Source organism: Camelus ferus, chromosome 2 (assembly GCF_009834535.1).
Source record: "Camelus ferus isolate YT-003-E chromosome 2, BCGSAC_Cfer_1.0, whole genome shotgun sequence".
Lineage (NCBI taxonomy): Eukaryota > Metazoa > Chordata > Mammalia > Artiodactyla > Camelidae > Camelus > Camelus ferus.
The window spans coordinates 107,241,538-107,268,444 of record NC_045697.1 but is presented as its reverse complement, the minus strand read 5'-3'; the positions used below and the strand labels follow the sequence as shown (position 1 = coordinate 107,268,444).

The window sequence follows — 26,907 nt, the reverse complement described above, 5'->3', positions numbered from 1 at the left end:
TGGAAAATGTATGCCAACGCAGACCTCTTCTAGGTCCTCTCCCCGGTCTCATCATTCCCTCAGCCTCCTCACTTTGTGCTGAACACACTGGTCTTTAGGTTCCTTGAACAGCTAGGCTGTTGGTCCCACAGGACTTGGCCTGGGCTGTGTTTTGCTTTCATGGAATGTTCTCGCCCCAACCCTCTACACTTTCTGCACCCCTGCGCCCTCTCATCCCATCCTGCCTGGCTTGACTTGAAGGTGTTTCTCAGGGAGGCCTCCTCCTGCCTAGGTTACTTTCTATCACACAGGTTTAGTTCCTGATGACGTCACAGTGTAGCCTGAGTCTCTGATTAACTTATTTATCTACTTGTATATCATCTAGTCCTTTAGGCTGTGAGCCTCATCAAGGGGAGACCATGTGTTATCTAGTTACTGCTGCACCTCAGATTTTAGCACAGTCCTCACCCATATCTTGTATTTAATAGATTTTTGTTGAATCGATGTGTTAGTCAAAGAGGTGTTTGTGCTTGTGAAAATTCACTATTTGCTATATGTAAGATGCATGCATTTAGATACATAAATTATATCAACATAAAAGAAAACTAAAGTGAACATAATTATTCAATTCTTTGTTTTGTATACCTATTTCTGGGCCAAAACTGCACTTTTTTGAGGGAGGGGTTAATTAGGTTTGTTTATTTATTTATTTAATTTATTTTTAGAGGAGATACTGGGGATTGAACCCAGGACCTCTTGCATGCTAAGCATGTGCTCTAGCACTTGAGCTATACCCTCCCCCCTAAAACTGCACTCTTTTGATCACTGTAACTTTACAGTAAGTTTGCTACCTACAGAATAAGTCCACCTTTTTTCTTTCAAAAATTTCTTGCGCATGTTTGCTCACAGGTGAATTTTAGGATCAATTTTTCAAATTCATTAGAAAAATTGTATTGTGATTTTTATTGGGATTATGCCTTATTTTTAGTTTATTTTTAAAGTGATTATATTTCTACAATATTGACACTTTCCATCCAGTTAACATGGTTCATTTATTCTAGAATTTTCAATCAAGTTTGGTATTCTTTAGGTAGGCCTTTAACATTTTGGGGTGTATTATGTATATATGATGTGTATTACATAATTACGGTTTCTGTTGCTATTATAAAGGAAATATTTATCCCATTACATTCTCTAATCATTACTGGTATCTAAGAAGGCTTTTCTCTGTTTAAAAAAAAGAAGAAAGTACAGTTTAGTTTAAGTAAAGAGCATATGGGAGTCAATTTTGTTAGAATTCTGTAAGTGGTTTCTAAAAAGCATTTAAAATTTTTTAAGATACAAACTGATGTATATAAAATGCATGTTATTTGTATGTGTGGGTTTGTGGTGGCTGTATAATAAAATTAAAAGCCACATATTTTAAGAAATTTCAAAAGAGTTACAAAATGTTCATATTTCATGGATTTTCAGTATTTTACACTTAATTTCTAAAGTTTTCGTTGGCTTTAAAAATTTTTAAACCAAATAGTATTTTAAAAATATTTAAAATAATATATGCTCATTGTAGTAAATTTGGAACCTACTATAACTCTACACAAAATTCAGGAATCATTTGTTATTCAGTCATCTGTACATAGCTTAATATTTTGGTGAAAGACTTTCCAGTCTTCTATACATAAATATACATATACATATACATATACATATACATATACATATACATATACATATAATTATGTTCTTACAGAAATACCACATTTGTGGTATTTTACAGTATTTCAATTAATGATATACTTTTAAATGAATTTTAGTGGCTGTGTATTATTAGGTATATGTATATTACATCATATTATGGAGAAATAAAGTTAAGGGCAAAAGCTGCAGCTTTGATGTAACGTCTAAATGCTATCAGACCACTTGCAATTCTTGAAAGGAGTGATTGAGTAAATGATTCAAGTTTACTTTTCATATTCTGACATTTTCCAAAGTGTTATTTGGGAAAATTGGTGGAGGTGGTATTTTAAAAATCTACTGAGTTGTGTTACAACGTATTGCATATGCGCCATAGTTTAATTTTCCCTTGTCTTTGAGCAGTGATGAGCCTGCTCCTGGTATTTTGCAGGATAAATTCATAAAGTTACAGAAGGAGGTGTCCGTACATGTTTTTAAAAGTTTTAGAACGTTTTGCTAAATAGGTATCTAAACAATTCTGTTATAGTTTATTATTCTAGCTTTGGATGAGATCACCTGTCTAGGTTGTTCTTCAGAAAACAAAATTGGTCAAGATGACTGTTTTTAAAAAAGAAAAGATTAGTAAGTTAGTAACTGTGTGATACTATTTTATTTCACTGTGCTTTCGATCTTCATCTATATGAAATGAGTATTATACTACCTGTCTTTTTAGGGCTGTTCTGAAGATTCTCTCAATACAATGCTTAGAACAGTATAGAGTACCCATTCTGTATATCTTAGCTATTGTTGCAAGTACTTAAAAACCTTATTGTCCACCAAAATGAGCTCAGCTTGGTATTTATTACATATATTTTCAAGCATGTTGTGGAACAGGGAACAATTATTGATTAGATGGTAATCTTCATTTTTAAGGAAGTTGGAGGGAAGAATATATTTTTTAAAGTAAATTTCTTTTACATTAATTATGGAATCTTTCCATATGTTAGTATGATATTTATAGAGATTAAGAGACTACAAAGTGGTTGGAAGGTTTCTCTTTAAATTGCATCCTCACTTGATGTTAATAAGGAAGTGTTGTTCAAAATCATTTTATGAAAGAGTAAAGTTTGTTTTTATATTTAGTAGTATTGCTTACTAAAAAAGGTGAACTTAAAACCAAAAGTTGCAACTTTGATGTAACATCTGAATATTAGACCACTTAAAATTCTAGGAAGAAACAATTGCATGAATTAGCTTGCTTTTCATATTCAGGATTTCTTTAAAACTCCGTTCAGAAAAATTGGTGGAGGTAATTTTAAAAAGTATATTGAAATTAATTTAAAACATATATATATATTATTGTTGAAGAGAACCAGAGTCAGATAATAGTTAAAGCAGTAAAATTGAATTTTATTCAGGAACTATTGCACTAGGGGAACAAAAACCTGAGTATAGAACTTACTCAGTTTTGAATACAACAAGGAAAAGTGGGGATTTATAGCCAAGGAGCAAGGTCAGGAGTGAGGAGGGGGTTCAGTGGATGGGAAATTAATAGGAGGAAATATCTAGGGAGAGAGGGATTCTGGTTAAACAGACTTTAGTGGGACTCTTGCTGAAGGCAGGCCAGGCTGATTAGCTGTCAGCTGGAGGACGGTGGAGAAATGAGGAATTTGATCAGATAGGAGGGTGGTCAGATATTGAGGATAGGGGATTCTCCCTAAACTGATGTAGGATTCTGGCTGAAGCTCCGAGGTGTAGGTTGGACAGAGACAGAGGGCCTAGCTGAGATGATGGTTCAGAGGAACCTGACTAAAGTTTGGTAGAGAGTCTTTGTCAGTATAAACAAAAAGTACAGTTGAACTACTGTTAAATTCATTTCTCTTTCTGTGGCAGTTTGCGTATATTTATGTCCCATTTTTTGTTTTTTATCCTTTCTGTTTTTTGTAGTGAATTTATTTTTAGCTACAAATGAGTGGAATAGTAGGGTTTACAAGTCAAATCCATTTAAAAATCAGGTAGTTGCCTTTTTAAGCAGTTTATAAAGCTTGCCCTTACCTGTAAGGATTAGACTCTGACTCCTCGTGGTTCACAAAGCCTTTAGTAGTCCAAAACCTGCTTACCATTGACACTGCTTACTTAGTATTTTTATTACATGTCCCTCCTAGAAATGCTGTAATCTTATTGCTTTACCAAATAACTCAGTGTCTTAAATGAACCATGTTCTTTCAGCATCCATTCTTACACTTATCTTTCAAAATTCCTTCCGCGTGGCATCTCCCTTTGCCCTTAATTCTTCTCTATCTTGCTTATCAGTAATCATTAATGAAGACCAAGCTTAAATGTCAACATCTTCCTGGTCCTTCCAGGTATTTCTGGGCACAATTATGTACTGCCAGTAGTATCCTGTATATATCTCTAAACTACAGTTCGAATTACTCGAAAAAGTCCTTAAAACATTCCCAAAGGGCACACAAAAGGCATGAACAAGCGGAAAAGCATATTTGCTAAAATGGGAAGACTCAACATCATAAAGTTTTAGTAACTTAACATTTCTTTAGGTTATTTTATAAATTTAATGAAACCCCAGGAAAATACTAATTAACCGCTTTTCTTTTTGTGGGGAGAAAATAGAGCAAGCTAACTATTAAGGAAAAGTGAGGCAAAGTAAACAAGTAAAAATATCCAAGAAGGCTCTGTAAAGAGCTATGAGAGGTGACTTACTACCAAATACTAACATTATTACCAAATGTCATTAATTTAAAAGATGTAGTGTTGACACATGAAGAGATAGGCTGACCGGGGAAAAAGAAAAGAAAGTCCAGAAACATACAAAATTCCATATAAGACTTTAATGTATTATAAAGGATGAATCTCAAAACACCAGGGAAAAGTCAAACTATTCAATAAATGGTGTTGGGATAATAGAGGATTCATCAGAAAGAAAAGTTGGAGCATCAGTAAATTTAACATATCGATCAATTAAATGGGTAGTGAAGTGGAGGTGGGGAATGGAAGAAACCGTAAAAGTACTAGAGGATAACACAGATAATTCTTCTGTAACCTTGGAGTGTATAAGAATTTTCTAACTGTAGTTTAGAATCTGAAACCATTAAAGAGGAATAAAGACTATTTTTTTTTTACTACATTAAAACAGATACAAACCTTTGTGACCAAAAACCGAACAATACCATAAGCAAAATCAAAAGGCAAATGACAAATTTGAACCAGGACAAAGGACCAGAGCAAAGATAACATTTCTAAAATACAAAGTGCTCCTTAAAAAAGATAGGAAAAGACAGCCTAATAAAAAAATGGATGAAAGTCATGACCAAAAACCTGTAGAAAACTAAGTAAAAAATACTTTCGATTTATGAAAAGATGCTCAACCTACTCATTGTAAGGGACTGCAAATTTAAACTATTCTGAGATATTTCTCCAAGATATATTAAGTGACAAAAGGAAGTGTGGAACAGAGTGTATAGTGGATATTAGTGAGTTAAACAAGTGGGAAAATGAGAATTCATATATGTGTTTATATGCACAAAAATACCCTGGAATTAATGGCTGATTGCTTGGTTGTTGAGGAATTGTGTAGATGAGGACTGGGTGTGAGGGGGACTTTACACTATATACTATTTTATACGTAAGTCATGTGACTTGTAGGGGAGGAGAAGCTTTGCCTTTACCCTCTTAAGGTCCCTGACTGCAACTGAAATTTAAGCTGACCAAGAGTGATTATCAGGAGGAAAGTATATGATTTTATTTAATGTAAGTTTTATGTAACATGGGAGCCTTCATAAGGAAATGAAGACCCAAAGAAACATTTAAGTTTGAGGGTTTTTTTTTTATTTTAAGTTTGATGAAGAGTCGAAATTCAAGAAAAACCTGGTCGGACAAAGGGTTTGAACTAAGGGTAGTAAACTGGGGGAGAATCAGCATAGCCTGTTCATTCAGATTCTTCTCAGCATCCCTGTGTCTTTTGAGATAAGGATGCTCTTTTTGTTTGGGTGTAAGGAAGGCACCTCTGATTATAAGGGGTGAAATTACAGGGCCATCCTAGAACCTGCTGTTTCTATGATCTGCTTCAGGGGAGGGTGGCGGGGTCAGAGAGTCTTTACTGCACCTACTGTTACTCAGATTCCTTCATCTTAAAATGATCAGTATGCCAATGTGCCGTATTTTGGGGTAGTGTGTTCTGGACTCCCATCAAAATATACTACCTATTCAAAAATGTTTTTAAGCTTATTACGCAAATGTATAGTGCTTGTTGTATATATATGACTTGTTTTCTTCATGGGATTTGTTTCTCTTTGTTATTGAACTTATGTTGTTTTCATAACCAATTCTTTTAGGCAGTTTTGTTAGGATAGCCTAGGCTTTATGCTTGATACACCTCCACTCAGGTTTTATTAGGGTAGTATGTAAGAGCGTAGGTTTGACCAGTGTTCAGATTTGTAACTAGGGTGCTTTGTATAAAGTAGATCACTGAATATGTATACACTTACAAATATTTATAATTTGATTTTAACTATTGTATCTTTTACCTTACGCTATTATTGTTGCAAGCTGTTGTATCAGAGTCTCTATAAAACATGTCCTGTTATGTGGTGGTGGTCATGTTGAGCTGTGCTTGTTGATACCACATATGGGAAGATTCAGCTATTTTAAAAGAAAAATATGTCTTATTTATCAAATGTGAAAGGTTGGTAACCTCTAAAAGTTAGAAGTTAGCATATCATATTCAGCTAGATTTCCAAAGGAAAATAGCATACAATGAAAAAGGTGCATTTGCTTAAAAAAGAAAGCCAGTTCCTAAACATTGCCTAACATTTAAACAGTCTAAGTTTTATAGATTAATTTTTTAAAATACATGGATTAATGATGTTGGTGTCTTGCTATATTGCATTCATCTTTTATCTCCTAATTAGTAAATTTGAGTCAATTAAGTTGAAAGTAATAGCTAAAGAAATGTTGTAGTTATTAGCTCATGAATATCTTTAACTAGTAGTTTATAGAGTGCTTTCCAAACATTACAAACAGCTATAGATTAGCTATCAAATGATTGTGAAGATTAATGAGTAGTCTTTTAGCTGAGTAATTTAGAACAATATCTGGTAATTAATTAAGAATTATCAGTCACAAATACCTTTAGGAAAACAGTATCAAAAAAAGATAACAACAATGATAGTTACTCTGTTGTCATTTAGCTTTTAGACTATTGGAGTACATTAAAAGGAAGTTTAAAAATCAACTTCAAAAACTTAAAAGCACTTTTAATATTCATACTTACAAAAGAAAGAGTAAGCAAATTGGGTTGCTTAGGAAAGACAAAGCACTGTTTAGTACAGATTTGACTACAAATCTGCTTATCACAAAAGAAAATATATTCCTGGCACACTGAGAATGTACTTTATGAAACTGTACATTGCTTTCAATTGAAATGTGTATTATCTAAACCATCTTCTTGTGCTTGAAAATTTAACATTAAATACTAGCTTTTAACTGTCTTTTCAAATGGCCAATTGAAAGTTTGTCTGCTGATTATGAATATAGTTAGAATGTGAAAAAGAAATATGTTCCACAGATTTACACTTCACGCTTAGAATGAACGGTCTCGTCAAATGTTTGAAAGACCATGACGACATGTTGTAAATTAAGTGAATACTGGTAAGAGCATCATGTAAACAAATCTTTAAGAGGGAATTTGGGATAGCAAATATATATATTTTCTAACGGCCTTGATGGAGATATGGAAATCCAAGAGAACTTCCTCAAGTTGTTTATAAACCAGCAGGAAAGGCCAGTTCTATATAATTGACTATATGCTATAGCTAAAATAAGGTATAAAAGTTTTGTTTCTTTGATGTATCTATGTTAGTAACCTTGATGAAAGCATTAAGATAAAAATATGAGTGGTATTTTTCAGTACTTTAATCATTTTACAGTTTTTTCTCCATTAAGATTGTGTCCTATTACCAAGTAATTTAAAAAATATTAGTATTTAGATTTAACATGTAGATCAGATATTAAGATTTCAAAATGTTTATTAAGTCCCTGTTGTACACCATTTTAGGATGATGATTGACATTCATCTTAAATATATATTGGGCAAAGATAGTTGTAGGATTTTGAAATTTTACCATACTGTTTTAACATCCTGAATGAGTTTTATAGTGGCAATAATGTGGGTTCTAACTCTTCAGTTTCAAGTCTGCTTGATGTACTCTCTAAAACAGTGCTCTTTAGTATGGGAACATACTTGGCTTTGGAATGGATTACAGTGTTTTTGCTAATAACTTTCTTTGTGCTAGTTATATTAGTAGATCTGGAGGTGGAGTGGCAGTCCGCCTCCACCCCACATTAGGAATATCACTGTTGGTCTTGTTATAAGATGAAAATTTATCCTTACTCTACTAATTATCCAGTGTCTCAGTTTTTTTCTTATTTGAATTTATTTTTAATTTCACTCAAAAATTTTATTTTTTATTTACATTCCGCCACTTCAGACTTTGTTCATTTTTACTTACATGTTTTTCTGGATATTTGCAATGGTTCTGTTTGTCTCTATAACTTGGTACTTTGTGATGCTGGCTCAGAATATACTTAGGTTATTAAAACATTTGTGATTGTTTTCACTTAATGCCTCAGTTCCAGCTTTCATTATTTAAATGTAATTGATTCAGACTTATTCCCGTGTCTGTGATCATAATGACTTACTCTGAATAGTTGTTTTTGATGTTCATTTGTCTGAATTGTTTATATTTCGTAAGAATAGAAAACTTTTCTTTTTTTTAGGTGGGCCTGTCTTATTAATATCACTGATCTGTACTTGCCCAAGAAATTTTGACTGAAAGAATGTTACTTTGTTATATAGGGCAATTTGCTAGATGCATATCTGTCTTAATAGCATAATTTTTGGTAGATCTTTCTATGGGTAGCACAATGCCCGGCATGCTACAGCTGATCAGTACATTTTTGTTGAGTGAATAAATGGGGAATTAATCAGTTAAAATAAAGAACTCAGTTTAAGGAAGGTATTGGCCTTCTGGGTATAAAAGAAATTGATTAATTTTGTTAATGTTACTGTGCCATTTTACTCTTTGGTGTTGAGTACATGCACTTCATTTTGAAATGAGTTCCCAAATATTTGCAGTTAGGAAAAATGTTTATTTCCTAAATATTTTTATTTCAGTTATACCGCATTATGGCAAGAATGTGTTGTGTATGTCATGAGGAAAGGGTAGTTAATAGTTAATAATTTTGTTTACCTTTTACCCATGTGCATGTGCACCTGTGATCCAAAAAGCCCTGTGGATCTTCTTTTGTTATTATCTCCTACCATCCTCTTATATATACTAGGGCTCAATAAAGGTTTCTTGAATGAAGATTCAGTGTATTATATATGTTGTAATAATACAGGTTACAGGAGCAAACAGTTCTAGCACTGATAAGCTGTAATTATGCCTATACCTTCTGCTGGTGTTACCCTGTTTTTTTGAGAGGAGTTCCCATTGAAACACTGGTGGCAGTCGCATAATTGTGACTATAGTAATCCTCGATGGGATAAGAAAACTATAAACCTTTTGACGTTAATAATCACAGCACTCTCTTTTATACTTTTCCTTTTAATTAATGTTTTCCTTTTAGTTGGGTTACAGGCTAAGCGTGATATGGACATGTTCACAGTGCTGAATTCATAGTAGTCTCTCATATATAACATACAAGTGGAATGAATGGATGTATGGATGGATGAACTGGAACTTTCAGATCATTTGTGATCAGTTCAATTTTGAAAATTATGGTTGACCTTTAGGGAAGGATTGGACCTTTCTTTTTAATTGCTAAAAGAATTTGAATTCTATAGCTTAGTAAGAAAAAGATTTAGTAGCTTTTATATGGAGCTACTGTTATATGTAACATATATAATATATAAGTATATAATATGCATAATATATAAAGTGAACATAATTGATATTTTTTATCTCTGCTGAGGATAAATCATGGGGAAATGGGTTTTTATCTCATTTGAAACAATGTATTACATAGTGCACAAAGCACTTCCCAAGGGTACATACTTAGATCCTAGTAAAATTATAGAGGTCAGTAGAATATAGTGTATTCTTTTCCTATATTATATATCTTTAAAAATAGGCTAAATAGTTATGTTCTTGTTGTTGTTTGATGGCATGCCACCTGTTAGCATTAAGATTAGCTGTAATTTTTTAAGTATTTAGATTTTAGTTATTGACTTATGTTTTATTTATCATTTTATGTGATAAAGATATAGGAAAATTATCTTGTTGCATTATATAAACCATGTATTTGAAAAATTAAATATTTTTATTTTATGTTCTATATGCTCTGTTCATTTGTTGGAGCATATTTTGACTGCTTGTATGTTTTTCATTTAGGTCACTTTTGAAATACACAAAGAAAACCTTGCCAATATATTTAGGGAACACCGGGGACAAATTAATGAAGAAATAGGACAGTGTTCTTCAAGTCCAATTCAAGCAGTCTCTGGCATTAGCAGGGGTGTTAATGTTTCAGTAGGACCCCAGCAGTCAGATACAAAGGATTCTCCCTTGTCTTCTCATATCACCGGAAATGGTGATGAAAAGTCAAGTGTTGAGAAGACAAGTTCAGTAGAGTCTGCATCCAGCGTTGAACTGCAAACTTATAATACATCTCATGAAGAAAGGAAAACTGGGCAAGAAAATGAGGAGCTACTGGATGAAGTCCCTTTAGAAGAAACACTGACAAATGAAACAGTTAATACAGGTGATTTAGAAGTATCTTCTGACATAATAGAAGCTGCGACTGTTTCCTCTAATTCTTTTAAAACAACTGACAAAGATACAATGACTGTCAGTGAAGTAACTGCTTCCATAAGTTCTCCTTCAGAAGAGGATGCTTCAGAGGTGCCAGAATTACTGGATAAGTTAATAGTAGAGGAAGAAGATGATGACGATTATGTAGAACTGAAGGTAGAAAGTAGCCCTACTGAGGAAGCCAGTCTGCCCACAGAGCTCCAGGATAATCGTTTGTCTCCAGCTGCATCTGAAGCCAGTGAAAGACTCAATGTGTTTAGTAATGACCACAAATTAATATTTCAAGAAGAAGAACCTGTAAGTAAGAAGCAAACTGACATTGACACTCAAGACCCTAAAGATTCTGGCATCTTGACAATGACAGCATCGGGGTCTTCAGCTACCTCACCAGGCACTACTGCTTCCCAGACAACTGACCAGTCAGACTTTGGTCAGATGCTGGAGGAAGGGGAGAAAACAGCTGACGTTGCTGGAGAAACCAAACTAATTAGTGAGTCTCATGGTAACATACTCGAGTCTCCTACTACTTCTGAGCAGAGGATTGCTAAGTTGGATGTTTCCAGTGTTGCTACAGATACTGAGAGACTGGAATTGAAGGCTAGTGGAAACATGGAAGCATCTCAACCTCATCAACCTGTGCTTGAGGTGATTATATTTATTGTCTTCTTGAAATGTATTTGCATTGATTTAAAATAGAACAAGTGTGTATACTTACATTTTATTCTGTTTTGGAGTTGGTTCATATCCTATTTACAATTACATAAATGCAATGTAGATATATATATATATATATATATTTTTTTTTTGCATCTTTAACACCTTTTTATAATTGAAGTATAGTTGATTTACAGTGTTTCAGGTATACAGCAAAGTGATCCCATTATACATGGATATAAATATACTTAAGATTCTTTTCCATTATAGGTTGTTACAAGGTATTGAATATAGTTCCCTGTGTTCCCTGTTGTTTGCGTGTTTTATATGTAGTATTTGTATCTGCTAATCCCAAACTCCTAATTTATCCCTCCCCCCCAAAGATTCTGTTTCTTATCTTGAGCACAGACTTGACTTTTGTATGAGTTTGTTAAATGGTAGCTTTTATTGTTATTTTCACAACAGTATCATAAAAAGTTACTACTTTCAAGTTCCAGCATTATCGTATTTTTACCTTGTTAAGCAAACATTGGAAATACTTGCCTTTTACCCTTTATTTAATAACTCAGTCACAGTTATCACATTGGTTTTCCAGCAAAATCTAGGACCACCTTCCTGCAGAACCATCTGCTAGTGTATAACCTTATATACAAAGTATATGGTTTAAAGTTGTTCCATGGGGTCTGTTTACTTTTGTAAGAGGGGGGCACCCGTGTGAGACCCAGAGGTCCAGCTTTCTCCCTTGCTGGTACCTCAGAGTGTTTATGACTCAGTGGCTGGTTGCATGTTGTCATTTCCCACTTCATTCAGTTCTTCCTCCTTTCTTTTTCATTGGTTTATTCTTTATTCTGTTGTCTTTATTTTTTAGTTTTTCTTAATTCCAGCCAATTTATAATCTAGATATGGCCTTTCTTTCATGCCAGTATTCAAAACCAAGAACTTAATAAAATGCTACATTACCTGGTGATAATACTAACATGGTCCAAGCCAATCACTACTGAATTGTGGTAGTTCAGCATTTTTATAACTTTACTTTAAATGTTTTAATAATGTATTAATGTTATTACTCCTTGATAATTTTTCTCTAATTTGGTTCCTTAGTATCTATGGTTCCTTACTTAGTGTATGTGTATTAGTATTTAATAGATGAATTGGGTAGAAGCTATACAATTATATACCCATGCCTTCCATTGAAGTTGAACTTGATTTTATTACTCTTTTAAATTGTTTCCGTTAGATGTCAAGGCAGCAGGAGCAGCCAGGGCAAGGAATTGCACCAGACGCAGTTAATGGGCAAAGGAGGGATTCCAGATCTGCGTTTCGTATTCCTGAGTTCAAATGGTCTCCGATGCATCAGCGTTTGCTCACTGATCTCTTATTTTCAATAGAAACAGATATACAGATGTGGAGAAGGTTTGTCCGTATATTTATTATGGTAACTCTGTATAGATTTTAGTCTTTGTTTTCAAAGAAATTTATATATTTAACGTTTTGTAAGTAATTTCAGTCATTGGATTGAAAAATAGAGTATAAATTATTTCTATCATAGGGTTTTATTGAATTAACGTTCATTCTTTGTTATAAAAATGAGCTACCATATTTGGATTGCAAGAAGTTGAAAATCAATTATTTTTCTTTTAAAAAATTTGCTGAAAGTCTTCTGTAGCATATTTTATAGCATATAATATGCCCAAATGGGTTTATTCCTAGAAGTACTAAACAAAATTGGGATTTATTTAAAACATCTAATTTTCCAATGTATTTTTGGTAGAAAAAGTCTGTTTTTCAGATTATCCTTCATTGTTTGATTTGTGATTTTAAAAAACCTAATTTGTTTATTGTTGTTTATATGCTACTCTTATTTTGTTTAAAAATGCTTTATGACATTATCTAAGAAAGTGTTACTAGAAAATTCATTTTTAATAGTACCTTTAGCACTATTTACCTCTTAACTTTTGCTACATGACTTCTTAATTTTGTTCCTACATAAAAATAGTTTAGTTCAACTTTTATATCAAGTGTAAGTTGAATCCTATTAATGGTTCAACACTGAGAAAGGGTGTGGATAGTAACTACTGATATGAATGGTCTACATCTTCTGAGGAAGTATACACCCCCCAAAATGCCTGCTGCATCATTATCTTTCCTCAGCTTTCAAGATGAAGCAAAAGCACCTTATCCTCCCTCCCCTGAAGTAGGCAAAGTGTGATTTCCTTTCTTTAGCTTTATCAGTAAACATCATTTATCTTTGGACAGCCATTCAACAAAGACAGTTATGGACTTCGTGAATAGCAGTGATAATGTCATCTTTGTACACAACACAATTCATCTCATCTCTCAAGTGATGGACAATATGGTCATGGCTTGTGGGGGTATACTGCCATTGCTTTCAGCTGCTACATCGGCTACAGTAAGGACATAACTACTATATAAAATTGGTGTGAAAACATGACTTATGCATTTTTTATTGATTAAAACTTGAATGTGGTAGTTACTATGAATCATAGGTTCTATAATTCAAAAGCAACAGAATCTTTTACAATTACCTGAAAGGACCTTAGAATCTGTTCCAGGAATCAAAGGACTAAAAAGAATGTTGAATTCTTAGGGATGAGTCAGCTAGTGAGAAATATGATTGACAGTATTTCACCTGTATGTATGCCTCTTTTTTTAGATGAAATGATAATGAAATCACTCTACTGAACTAGATTTCTGAAAGCCTGGCTTTTTATAAAATTTAGAAATTTGGGGAATGTGTCTCATAAAATTGGATTTTTGGCAGAATATAGATGTAAATGTCAAACTTTATTCCTTACAGCATGAGCTGGAGAATATTGAACCTACTCAAGGCCTTTCAGTAGAAGCCTCTGTGACATTTTTGCAGAGACTAATCAGTCTTGTGGATGTGCTTATATTTGCAAGTTCTCTTGGCTTTACTGAAATTGAAGCTGAAAAAAATATGTCATCTGGAGGAATTTTGCGGCAGTGTCTCCGACTGGGTGAGCTGTTAAAATCCATTACTTAGGAATTTACTTAAAATTTTTTCAGTAATCCAGACATACTAAATCGAATATTTTCTTTCTCCTGTTGGTGGGAAAATGTGTGCTAGGCAATTTGTCTTTTGCTACTTTTTAACCTCCAAAGAATGGAGAGCTGTATCTGTACTATGCTATAGTAGTGGTTGTGAAGTTGCATAGAGGAGAAAGGACATTGTTTGAAAATTCTGCTAGGTTGATTCTGGTTGGCATTACCTCCCCTGCCCCATCTTTTTTTTGCTTTAAAGTAATGCTTCCCAAACTTTAAGATGATTCATACACATAAATGACCAGAGTGTCTTGTTAAAATGCTGATTAGATTATATGAGTCTGGGATGAGGCCTAAGATCGTCTCTCTCGCATGTCCCAGGTAACGTTGATGCTGCTTCTCTTACAAACACACTTGAGTAGCAAGGTTCTAAACTAGCATCATTCAAGATCAGCCTTTATTCACACATGTTATGATAATTTGTTGAAGCAGTTAATAAAATTATTAAATCTCTGTTCTTCTCCTGGAAGCAGTTTGTCCTTAGGTAAAAGTTGAAATAAATGAAATGAATTTTTAGTAATATCTGAACTTTCTTCAGTGAAGCAAAATAATTTTTCTCTCTGCAGCAAATTTCCTTTAACTAATTGTAAATACTGAGACTTTGTTAATGATTTACTTATTAAATTGAGAGAAGTAGGTGTAGGGAGGGGGACCAAGAAATGGAAGCAAAATCTTTAGGTACCTTGGCCATAGGAAGACAGATCAGAAATAAGGCACCTATGAAAATACAATATCAGCAGTTGAAAATCTAATTAGTTAATGAAATATTTTCCCATATTTAGCAAGAATATCTGTTATATAAACAGATGTGCTTGTACTTAGATTCTTTTGGTGCAATAATTATTTTCACTGAAAATGCTATTCAGAGTACGTAGGATACTCTAAAGAGCTTGGTATACTATTTTTAGAAAGTTGTTTTAAAATTCTCATTGAGAGAGATTCAAATGGTGAGTACAACCAAACAAAAGCTGTTATTTATTGACTACAGTCATTTGTCATTATTGCTGATTTTCACAGTGAGCCTGCAACCATTTTCTTTCATTCAATTATTTTACTCAGTTCCATATTCTTCCTTTTATTCATGAGGGAATTTGAGATCAGAGAAGTTAGGAAACTTACTGAAAATTCAAAAGCTATAAATCTGTCAAGTTGGAATTTAAATATAGTTTAACTAGTGTTCCCTACACTTTCTGTTATAGAATACAGCCTTAAACTTTATATCAGTAATATACTTAAAATGTTTAGAATCCATTGCTTTTATATTTAGAATCCATTGCTTTTATGTATGCCATTTGTAAACCTTTCCACTTTCCTACAAAGAGTACATTTTTAGAATCCAAATGTTTTGATCCTGAGGCTGAGGGTGAGAAGGTAGGATGGCAACAGTAAGAATAAGTTGTACTACTGAGAGTGATTGATATTTGGCCATCTGCTGTGGTTTTTGAGCTTGTAATGTGGATGCAAACCTGATTTTATACAACCTGTGACAAACGTAGTAGAAAAATTATTTTCCTGGGCCTGATTCCAAATTTGACAGAGTTGTGTTGCACATTCTCTCTCCCTCCCCTTCTTTACTGTGTTCCTTCCTTCCTTTTCTCCAGCTTCTGTTACTCTTTTGGCACCTTTCTGAACACTTTCCCTTTTCAATTCTGTGCCTGCTAAGCATATGATAGTCTGATGGTACTTAGAGTTCCCACTTAAGTTTGCTACTTTGTTCCTAATTTGCTCTCCCATTCTAGTTGAGTTCAGATACCTTCAGTGTTACCAATTTGTTTGGGAATTGAGATGACTGCATGATAGAAAGCAATTCGTGATCAATTATGTATTACCTGTTTTGTCATTTAAAACTCAACAACTTGTAAGTAACCTGAGTTAACTGCCTGATTAGTGAGCTGTTTAGAGAGGTAATTGTGGACTGTATATTAATCACAGTCTCTTTTCTGTTGCCTATTTTTCAAATAGTTTTAATGAAAGCCAGTAAGAGGTAGACCCTATAAATAGTCCTTTTAATGCTATACCCCTATCATTCTCTGTTAGTAATGATAAACATTATAAGAAAAACTTGCAAGTTTCTAGTTTAACTATTTTACTTTAATGAAGGTAACAGAGGGTTATTATCCTGGACTAGTTGATGGCAGTGTGATTTACTTTCTTTATTCTTACACCTTTTTTTCAATTCTTTTTTTCCCCTATCTTTTCCTCCTTAAAAGATCATTTCATGTAGCTTAGATGAGATCTGAGAAACAGTAGAGTGGTTATTAAGATTATTGAACTTGTTTTCTGTTAGCAGTGGACCCTAATAGGGTAGCTAACAGTCGCAAAACAGACAGGTGATAAAGTCCAGGGACATTTTAGGAATTTGCTGAAGGTAATCTGTTTCAAAGATGATCTTATGTAACTTGTATAGATGATTTTTATCAGTTCCATAATCTTAAATGCAATTTTTTTCTTGCCCAATTTTTTCCTTAAATTACAGTGTGTGCAGTGGCAGTAAGGAATTGTTTAGAGTGTCAGCAGCATTTACAGCTGAAAAGTAGAGGTGATACAGCTAAAGGCCAGAAAACAATACCCAGCCTGATTCCCATGGGGAAATCTGCAGCAAAGGTAAGCGTACAGAATAATTAATTCAAGTTTAAAAATTACTCTCTTATTTTATGATTAAGATCTTAAATATATTTGTCCATTTCAACATAAAGTTAAGTAAATCTGACAGAGGTCTTAAAATAATTATCTTAGTCTGGGGACATAACCTTCAATGTTTGTGTTTAAATATACAGTAAGTAAAGATTTGCTTATACTTAATCTTGTCTGTTTTTCTTTCTTTTTATTGAGTTATAGTCAGTTTACAATGTTGTGTCAATTTCCAGTGTAGAGCACAATTTTTCAGTTATACATGAACATACATATATTCATTGTCGCATTCTTTTTCACTGTGAGCTACCATAAGATCTTGTATATATTTCCCTATGCTATACAGTATAATCTTATTTAACTATTCTACACATACCTGTCGGTATCTACAAATTTCGAACTTCCAGTCTGTCCCTTCCCACCCTCCTCCCTCCTGGCAACCACAAGTTTGTATTCTATGTCTTAGAGTCTGTTTCTGTTGTGTATTTATGTTCATTTGTCTTTTTCTTTTTTCTTTTTTTTTTAAGATTCCACATACGAGCGATCTCATATGGTATTTTTCTTTTTCTGGCTTACTTCACTTAGAATGACATTCTCAAGGGACATCCATGTTGCTGCAAATGGCGTTAAGTTGTCACTTTTATGGCTGAATAGTATTCCATTGTATAAATATACCACATCTTCTTTATCCAGTCATCTGTCGATGGACATTTAGGCTGTTACCATGTTTTGGCTATTGTAAATAGTGCTGCTATGAACATTGGGGTGCAGGTGTCTTTTTAAAGTAGGGTTCCTTCTGGTTATACATTTTCCATGTTTAGTTTCCTTGTGTCCATGTTACCTTGTCTTTCAGATAAGTCAGTTTGTATTTCATGTACTTGGTGAGTCAGCACGCAGTTTCTTTTTTCCTTCATGACTGCTTGCTACACCCCCCACCTCTATCCTGGCACCCAAAAAACTGAAGAGAGAAAGAAGTAGGAAAATAAACTGAGGAAAACAGTATTATAGCCTATGGAATACATGTTTATTTTTAAAAATGTCTGTGTAATGTACATTTTTTTTTTTTGTCTTAATTAGAGTCCACTGGACATTGTAACTGGTGGTATGTCTCCAGTAAGAGATTTTGACAGGCTTCTGCAAGACATGGATATTAATCGGCTTAGAGCAGTTGTCTTCAGAGACATAGTAAGTTACTGTATTTCTTTTACAAAATATATCAGCTAATAGCATATTTCCTCATAGGCCCGAAGAGTGAATACTCGTTGTGATATAAAATAGTCGAGTAGAGATAGGAAGGCCTAGATGCAAGTTCTCTTGACAGTGATTTTAGAATCTTAGAATATCGGAAAGTATTAATTATATAATTGGAGCTAATATATCAGAGTAAAGATACTAAAAAGAATAACACATTATTACATAGTAAGCACTGTAAGTGCTTTATATGTTCTCATTAGTTCCAACAACGTCTTGAGTCGTGTACTTTTGTAATTCCCATTTTATAAATGAGGAATTAGAGGCACAGAGAGTGCGACTAACTTGTTCAAGCCAATGGAACTAGTAAATGATAGGATTCAGACCCAGCGATCTATGCTCTGAAAGTTTTGTATGATATGAAAGTATATGATGAAATGTGTGGTGGTTTTAATTTTTTAAAGATGAAAAATAGTTTTATTTTAGCTAGTTTGATATATAATATGGCAGAGTCTGGTGCAGAAAATGTAACATTATTTAAGAAAGTATAAAGATGAGAATAAAAATCACTTGTGATCCTACTCGCTGGGATTTGGAGTATTCTCATTCATATTTATTGAACACTTGCTGTGTGTTACGTTTTGGCTGCTCAATATTACATATAAGTTTTTTAAAAAATATAAACTTTATAACTTCCATTTTAAATTCTCCCTCCTCTTTCTCCAGTGCTTTAGTCCTCTCTTGATTCTTCACTGTTTTATACATGTATACAATTTAATAGTAGTTACAGATAATACTTATTAGCTATAATTACCGTTATTGCACACTTACAGCATATTAAGCATAGAACTGGATGCTCTATTTGTATTACCTCATTTAATTCACAGAATAATCCTATAAGAAAAAAGCACTATTAGCTTAAATAATCGCCTTAAGATCACACAAGTATTAAGAGGTAGAAGTGGGTTAAGGACCTTGGGAATCTGATTCTTGGGATTTCGATGTTAACCGTTATGCTATACTGCCTCACTTGACCTCACTTTTTTGCTTTTTGGTTGCTATTATTGAGAATTATTATTCTTATTAATTAAGAAATATTATTTCTTACTAATTAAGAGACCATCAACTTTTGTTTTTTTCTGCACCCAGTGACTGGTTCATTTTGGGACCAAATATTGCTTCCTTTTCTCCCCACTCTCTTTTCTTGAGCAGGTGTTGTCTGTTGCCCTATAACTTTGTATTTCCTAGAGTGATCTTTAAAAATCTAGAATAAATGACATACCTCTTTGGCTTTAAAACTTCTGTAATGGCTTTCCATAGCATTTAAAATGAAATAAAAACTCCTCACCCTGGCTCTATACAATTTGGCTCTTTCAAATTTTCTAATAATTTATTACATCACAGTATTTGGACAGAGAATCAGAGTGTCTCCTCTGTCTACCTTATCATTTCTGACATTAACAAATAATTTTAATTTTTTGGTAATTGTGAAAGTTACATAATCACCTTATAGAAGTTTTCAAAAAGAGAAAAGACCATATTTTCCAAACAATATCCCAGAGGCGCTTCTAGCATAAGCAAACTTTGAAGAAAAAAGAAATGACCTAAGACTGGGGATATAAAAAAATTAGTACCCTGAGGTTAAGAGTTAAGGTTTTTAATCACTGTAATGCTAGTTCAGATTTGCTTTTTCATTTACTGTATGCCCTTAGGCAACTTACTTAACTTCTCTAAGCCTCATGTTGTGTGAACAGGTTAATGAATGTATATGAAGTACATAGCACAATGCCCGACTCATAGTAAGTATTCAATAAATGACAGTTTCAATTGAAAACAAATTTGTTTCAGGAGTTAGGACCTATGGGATATTTTTTATGGGCACAGATCAGGCATACGCTATAAACTTCATACTGTAGTTAGTAAACATTGAACATATTAATGGGCTAATTAAGGATTTGGATAGGCATACATAATTTATAATGAATTAAGAATACCAAGTAAGTTATATGCCTACATTTTTAATGTCGATATCGTTAGTAGCAGTTACTGTAATAGATGTAGGATTGCATAGCAGAGGAACACAGGCACTTCTGGAGGAAAGAGATGGTTAATAAAAAAGGAAAAATACACATTTGTCTTTTCCCTCAAGACTAATAAGCCTTATACATGAACCTAAAAAGTACCTAAGATTTTTGTCAGATTATAAACATGTCTGATAATTCTATCAAGTGGTTATGCAGGTAGAACCTGAAATCTCATTTTTTCCTGTGAAGTTGTATCTAAAACTTTTCATACTCATTAATTGTTAACTTTTAGTTTCATTTGTACCACTTGTTTCCTTTTATTTATCTGCTAGGCAACAATGTTCTTTGTTTTCTTCATCTTAAATTTATCTGCTAGTTGGGGCACCGTTAGTTTGCAGTATTTAATGGATGAATTTGAGTTTCTCCTTTAAATTAATTAAGTTCCAAGCTGTTTTGAAAAGTTACCAAAATTAGTGATGTGTTAGGATTCCTTGGAAAATGGGGAATTTCACTAGATGAAGAGATCACTGATACACAGATATGCAGGTGATCTGTAGAGCTGAGACGAAGCCAGGATCTTTCTAGAGGTGAATCTAGTTTGCCTCTTTTTTTGCTGGCAAACACTGTAGTTTCAATCCTGGGTGCGTGGTTGTCTGTACTATTTTAAAATACTCTTGAGGATTTCTTTGGCATCCAGTTCTGTGTCTGATAACCTTACTTTTTTATCTTGAGTGTTTTATCTTTTAGAAAAACTGTTACTGTGATTTTTTAAAAACATTTTAATTCTTATGGTTAGAAGTAAACATAATTATTCATTTATAATGATAATTGCTATTTGATTAATCTTATAAAGTATATTAGGACATATCTCTTCAGGTTGAGTCACTTAATTTAAGAAAATGAACCACATTCTCTCTCTCCATGTTTTACAAGCATAAAACTTCACATTTACAGGCATTTTTCCAAAAGCCTTTGCCTAATCTTTGCTTGGATGAATTTATTACTATTTTCTGTGTATATTGAAAGATTTGTTAATGTGTTTTGTATTTAATATGGTCAGGTAAAATGAGTTAAAATGTGTTATTTAATAGTGGCATGATCAATTCATTTTCTTTTCCCCCAGGAGGACAGCAAACAAGCTCAATTTTTAGCCTTGGCAGTTGTATACTTTATCTCTGTTCTTATGGTCTCGAAGTACAGAGACATTTTGGAACCCCACAATGAAAGGCATAGCCAGTCATTTAAGAAATCTGGTAGTGAAAGTGGAAATTTATCACTCCCTGGTAAGTTTCCATGTTTTATTCCCTAACATCCAAAGTTCAAATAAAACATTACCTACTTATGATTTAGTTAAGATACTCTTTCTGGAATTTAAATCCATTTATGTATAAAGTGAGAGCATTCATTTGTTTTTATTAGTAACTAAATATTTTAAGTACCATGTAGTTAATTGCAATTGGGAGATAATTTCTTTTATGAGCCATCTAATTGAAAGATAAGTGAAAAAATGTTATTCTTCACAAATAAAGTAGTAAACATTTTTATTTACCTTAGCATTTGTTGTGGAGAAAAAGTAACTTATATTTTCTTATTAGAGACAGATTTGTTGACAAATAACTGTAATGATTGAAGTAGCTGCCAGTTATAAGATGTACAGTTAGAGAAGCAGCCGTTGTAGTTGTAGAAGTAGCTGCTTCCCAGCAGAGGTGATTTGCTTATCCAGTATGTGTTCATTCAGTGCCTGCTAGATACTTGTTCACTATGAACAAAGGAAGAAGTCTGCCCTCATGGAGCTTATGTTCTAATGAGTGGATTTTTTTGTTTTTGTTTTTGTTTTTGTTTTACTTGTGGAAAAATAAATCACACTTTATTTTAACATATGCTGGTAGAAGCAGCACTTACAGCATTAAAACAAGTCTTTTAACAGCCTGGATCATGTGGAAGATGACCTAAGATTGTGGTGGATTGCACAATAATGTCCTAACCGCCCCCCCCCAAACAACCACAACACAACAACAAAAAGGACAACAGCAACAACGAAAACAGGAGTCAGAATTGATTTATGTTTCTGAAATTAACACTTGGGATTGTTTTAAGACTGTGCCCTACAGGGCAAGGAAAACCAGTGTTCTGGTTATGTACTGCTATGTAGCACACTGCCTTGACGCTAAAACCACGACTGTTTTCGTCTTTTTATCCTGACTTTGTGAATTTGATTTGGACAAAGCACACTGGTAATGATTCACCCCTGCTCCAGATGATGTTTGCTGGGGTTGAAAGCCTGAGATGGATCTTCTGCTCATGTATCTAGTGTCTGAGCTAGGATGGCCTCAAGAGCTAGGGCTGACTGACTGCAGTGGCTTGGCTGGATTTGTATGTGTGGGGCCTTGATACTTGTTCTCAGCTGAATTCTGTGGTTTTGCTCCATTAGTTAGGAGGTCCTCTTCCTCTTTATGTGGTCTCTATGCATGTTCTCTCTAGCAGGGTAGCCAGATTGCTTACAGAGATGTGCAGGGATTCTGAGAATGCACAAGCTGCCTGACATTCTTAAAGGCTGGGCACAGACCTGGCCCAGTGCTCTGTCTCTCACATTCTACTGGTTAAAGTAAGTCAGGCCCAGCCCAGATTCAAGGACTTCTCAAGGGGGTGAATGCCAGGAGGCATGGGCCTGTAGAACCATTCATGTGACAGTCTGACATAACCAGCTAGGGGGATATTGCAGTAATCTAGACAAGAGGTGATGTGGGGATGGACTGGGGTGGTAGCTGTAGAGCTGGTGAGACTCTGTCAGATTCTGGATGTGTTCTGATGGTGAGAAAACAGGATTTTAAAATATTGGGTGTGGATATGTGAAAGGTGGAAGGTAGTCAAGAATGATTATAAAGTATAGTGGAACAGACTGAAGGTAAAACATATTCAAGGAAAGATAAGAAACTCAGTTTTCAACATACTGAGTTTGAGATGTCTTTTAGACATAGAAGATGTAGAATAGGCAGTTACAGATAACAGTCTGAATTTTTTTTTGACATAGTGGTTTTTAGAACTTTGAGAGTGAATGAGACCACAAAGGGAATAAATGTTGCCAGAAAAAAATAAATGGGGTAAGAACTAAGTCCCTCTGATTTAAGAAATCAGTGAGAGAAAGAAGTGAAGAAAATTGAGAAACAATCAGTGAGAGAGTTGATGAAAAACCAGATGAGCGTGGTGTCCTGTAAGCTGAGTGAATACAGTGTTATCACGCTGGAGGGAATAACTAGTTGCTGCAGCTGTGTCAAGTGATGTGAGGACTGAGAACTGACTATTGGACTTAGCATTTTTGTTGGAATGGAGTGAATGCCTGGCTGGAGAAATGAAAATCAAATAGAAAAGGTAGTGCTACTTATTGAACTAGCTTTTAAGGATCATTGAGTTATTCATGCACTGTAGGAGGGGTAACAAGTTTTTTTTAGCAGTAGAAACCACGTTTGAGGTAGATGTGTTGGGATCAGTCTCTGAAGAAATGCCCATGTATAAAGGCATGGAAGCTCAAAACACGTCCCATGTTCAGCAAGCAGTTTACTGTGGTGAAGAATAATGTGCTATGGCGTGGGTAGCAGGAGATAAAGGTGGAGATGAATAGTCATCTGGTAAGTATTTACTGACCACCCACTACTTGCTAGGCATTGTTGTAGGCCCAGGCATTGTTATGGGTGCTGGTGATGAAATATTAAAGAAGACAAATTCGCTGCCCTGATGAAGTGTATGTCCTAGTAGACTCTTATTATTGAAGAACCTTGTATTTTATCCTAAGGATTTTGGGCTTTTTCTTGTTGGCCAGTGGCTTTCAACTCATTGGTATGTCATGTTCAGTTTGGGATTTTCTCAGATACTTTGTTATTATTTATTGTTTTATTAAACTATCTATTTTGATGCTGTGTGTTTATGTGACGCATTTTATAGATTATGTAATTTATTTTTGCCTTTTAGAACATGCCATATATCTCATAATTTAAAATAGTAGACGGATATTAGGACAAAATTAAGAAGTCATATATCAAAAATGGGTTCTGAATTTTTTTTATTTGTATATTTTCTTCTCTTTCTGGGTAAGATGTGGAAAGCTCACCAGCAGCATCCAGCCCGTTATCTCCGGCATCAGTGGAGGAATCGGGAAGCACATCATCTGCTCGAAGGAGGGACTCGGGCATCGGGGAAGAAACAGCTACTGGTTTAGGAAGCAGTGTGAGTGTAGCTTCTCCTGTGGCACCTCCAAGTGTCAGTGCAGGCCCCGATGCAATCAGTGAGGTGCTGTGCACTCTTTCTTTAGAAGTCAATAAATCTCAGGAAACCAAAAATGATGGAGGAAATGAGTTGGATAACAAGGCTGCACCGTCAGTTCCAGTTTCAAAAAATGTCAACGTGAAGGACATTCTCCGAAGCTTGGTTAACATACCAGCAGATGGAGTCACAGTGGATTCTGCCCTCCTGCCACCGGCTGGCCTTGGAGCTCTTGGCGATCTGTCTGTTGAACAACCTGTGCAGTTCAGATCTTTTGACAGGTAGTGTAAATAGTCTTCTGTTTTGGTATGCTTATAAATGTATAAATTATAAAGATTTACAAGGTGAACAGGAATTTAACTTCACTCTGCTAAATTTTGTAGCTTCAATATAAAAAAGGGATATTTTACCAGAAATTGACACAACATTGTATGTTGACTACAATTTAAAAGAAAAGGGGATGTTCGATCTAGTTTATAAAAATTACAGGGATATTATGTTGTAGGATTTGTATATCATTTCAGATTTTTACTTATCAATATAATCAATAAGATGATGTAAAATAGTTTTAATGATACACGGGCAAGTTGTATTTTAAACAATTTTTTTCTTCATTACAACTTAGAAATCACCAATACTTACAAATGGTTGCCTTTCACTTCCCTGCTGTTGGTACTGTGTTAGCCTTTGTGAAAAAAAGTGGGAATCTGTGAATTCCAATAGACTCAGGAATTCAACAAAGTATGGAGAGTCTTGACAGCTTGAGAAAGCTGACTGCAGACTCTTGACTTGGCTGTCCTAAGAAACCTTCTGCTAATTTGCCTAAAATTTTTCTATGTTTTAAAATTTTCTGCAATTCTATCTGTAAGGCATGTATATATTAGAGTTATGAAACACATTCTTTTTCAAAACTCAATATTTTTATCTGGAAACAAGTTCTAATTTAATAGAAAAGTTGTCAGTTAAAAGAACTTTTATTTTTCCTGAGTCATTTGAAGGGACGTGGACATATATGTACTCTGTTACTCTATCTGTGAGTAGTATACTGTATATTTTCTATGTAGCCACAATACGTTTATCAAAATTAGGAAATTAATACTGCTATATCACTACCTTCTAATCTTCAAACAGCTTTCAGATTTCACTAATTGTCTCAATACTGCTCTTTATAATAGAAGGATCCAATTAAGAATTATGTGTTGTTTTTTGTTGTGTCTCTTTATTCTCCTTCAATCTGGAAGAGCAGCTCCTTAGTCTTTCCTTGAATTTAATGATCTTGACACTTTAGAAGATGAGAGCCCAGCTGTTTTGTAGAATGTCCCTCAGTTTAGATTTGTCTAATGTTTCCTCAGGGTTAGATTCAAGTTAAAGCATCTTTGGCAGTAATATCACAGAAGTGACATTGTTTCTTCCTGTTGTGTTGTAACAAGTGGTACATGGTTTTATCTCATTACTGATGATGTTCATCCTGATCGTTTATTAAAATGATGTTTTCTCCACTGTTAAGGTATTCCTTGTGAAGAGGTGCTCTGAGACTCTTATTATCTTCATCTAATGAATTCAGTACATTCATTATGGTCTCATGGTTTCCTATATTATTCAATGAATTATAATCTGTTGTTCTTGTTATTTATGTTGTTGCTCAAATTGTCTGTGATTTGGCCTCTGGGATTCCCCTCTGGTTGGCTCTGCTTTCTTTTGACATACCATCATCATAATTTCCCTCTGTCTGATTGTTTATTTCTTTATCTGCAGTTCTCTTTATTTTATCTCATCTCCTAGTTTTCTGCTTCAGACTTGCTGACACATTGGATATACCAAGCTGGTTAAAATTTTTTATGGTAATTAAGATGCTCTGAAAGAACACAGGGAGTATATAATTTTAGTGGAAAATCTTTTTGCCATCCTCTGTCATCATGTTCCCTCTACCTCTGTTTAAAAGTTAGTCAGTGTCCTGGAATGAAGAGATTGACAAGAGTCTAAATTCCAGGTATATAGCATATTGGCATGTGTATAAAGTGACATTATAGATATAGTGGCTGCTAGATTCAAATGTCTTTTTCTTTTTTTAATAGGCTTTGAAATATAGGAGTTAAAATATTGACTCTAGAAATCAAACAAACTGAGTTTGCGTTCTGGCTTTATGACTTATTAGTGAATGTAGTAGACAAGTTACCTCATCCTCTTGAGCCTCATTTTCCTTGTCCTTAAATCGCGTAATACCATATTGCCATTAAACAGAAAAGAAAAGCAGAACAGTATGTACTGGTGTGAAATGTACTGAAGATGTACTAATGTAAAGCATTTAGCTTGGAGAAATTCATCAATAAATGTAAACCGAGCTGTCACATCTGTTGAAACCCTCAGCTGCTGCTGTTCTTTGGTGTGTGTGTGCGTGATTATATGGACACTAAGTATTTGGAATACATACTGCAGGTAAAAGGGTTGTATTCTCAGTATATACATATAATGCTAAAAAACGGATAAAATGGACTAATCTAGAAAAACTGACAAATGACGGGAACAGGTAGTTCATATAAGAAGAGAAATACTGCTAATATGCAGATATGTAAAGATACTCT

General features: G+C 34.1%; 1 protein-coding gene across 1 annotated transcript in view; it reads left to right on the top strand.

Annotated features, from left to right (window-relative positions):
• Positions 1–26,907, top strand: part of LRBA (LPS responsive beige-like anchor protein) — a 620,537-nt gene that overhangs the window by 129,911 nt on the left and 463,719 nt on the right. The window contains 8 exon segments of the mRNA XM_032464781.1: positions 10,065–11,129; positions 12,376–12,551; positions 13,395–13,548; positions 13,957–14,137; positions 16,699–16,826; positions 17,931–18,038; positions 21,192–21,351; positions 24,159–24,606. Coding sequence (XP_032320672.1) covers positions 10,065–11,129; positions 12,376–12,551; positions 13,395–13,548; positions 13,957–14,137; positions 16,699–16,826; positions 17,931–18,038; positions 21,192–21,351; positions 24,159–24,606 — 2,420 coding nt within the window.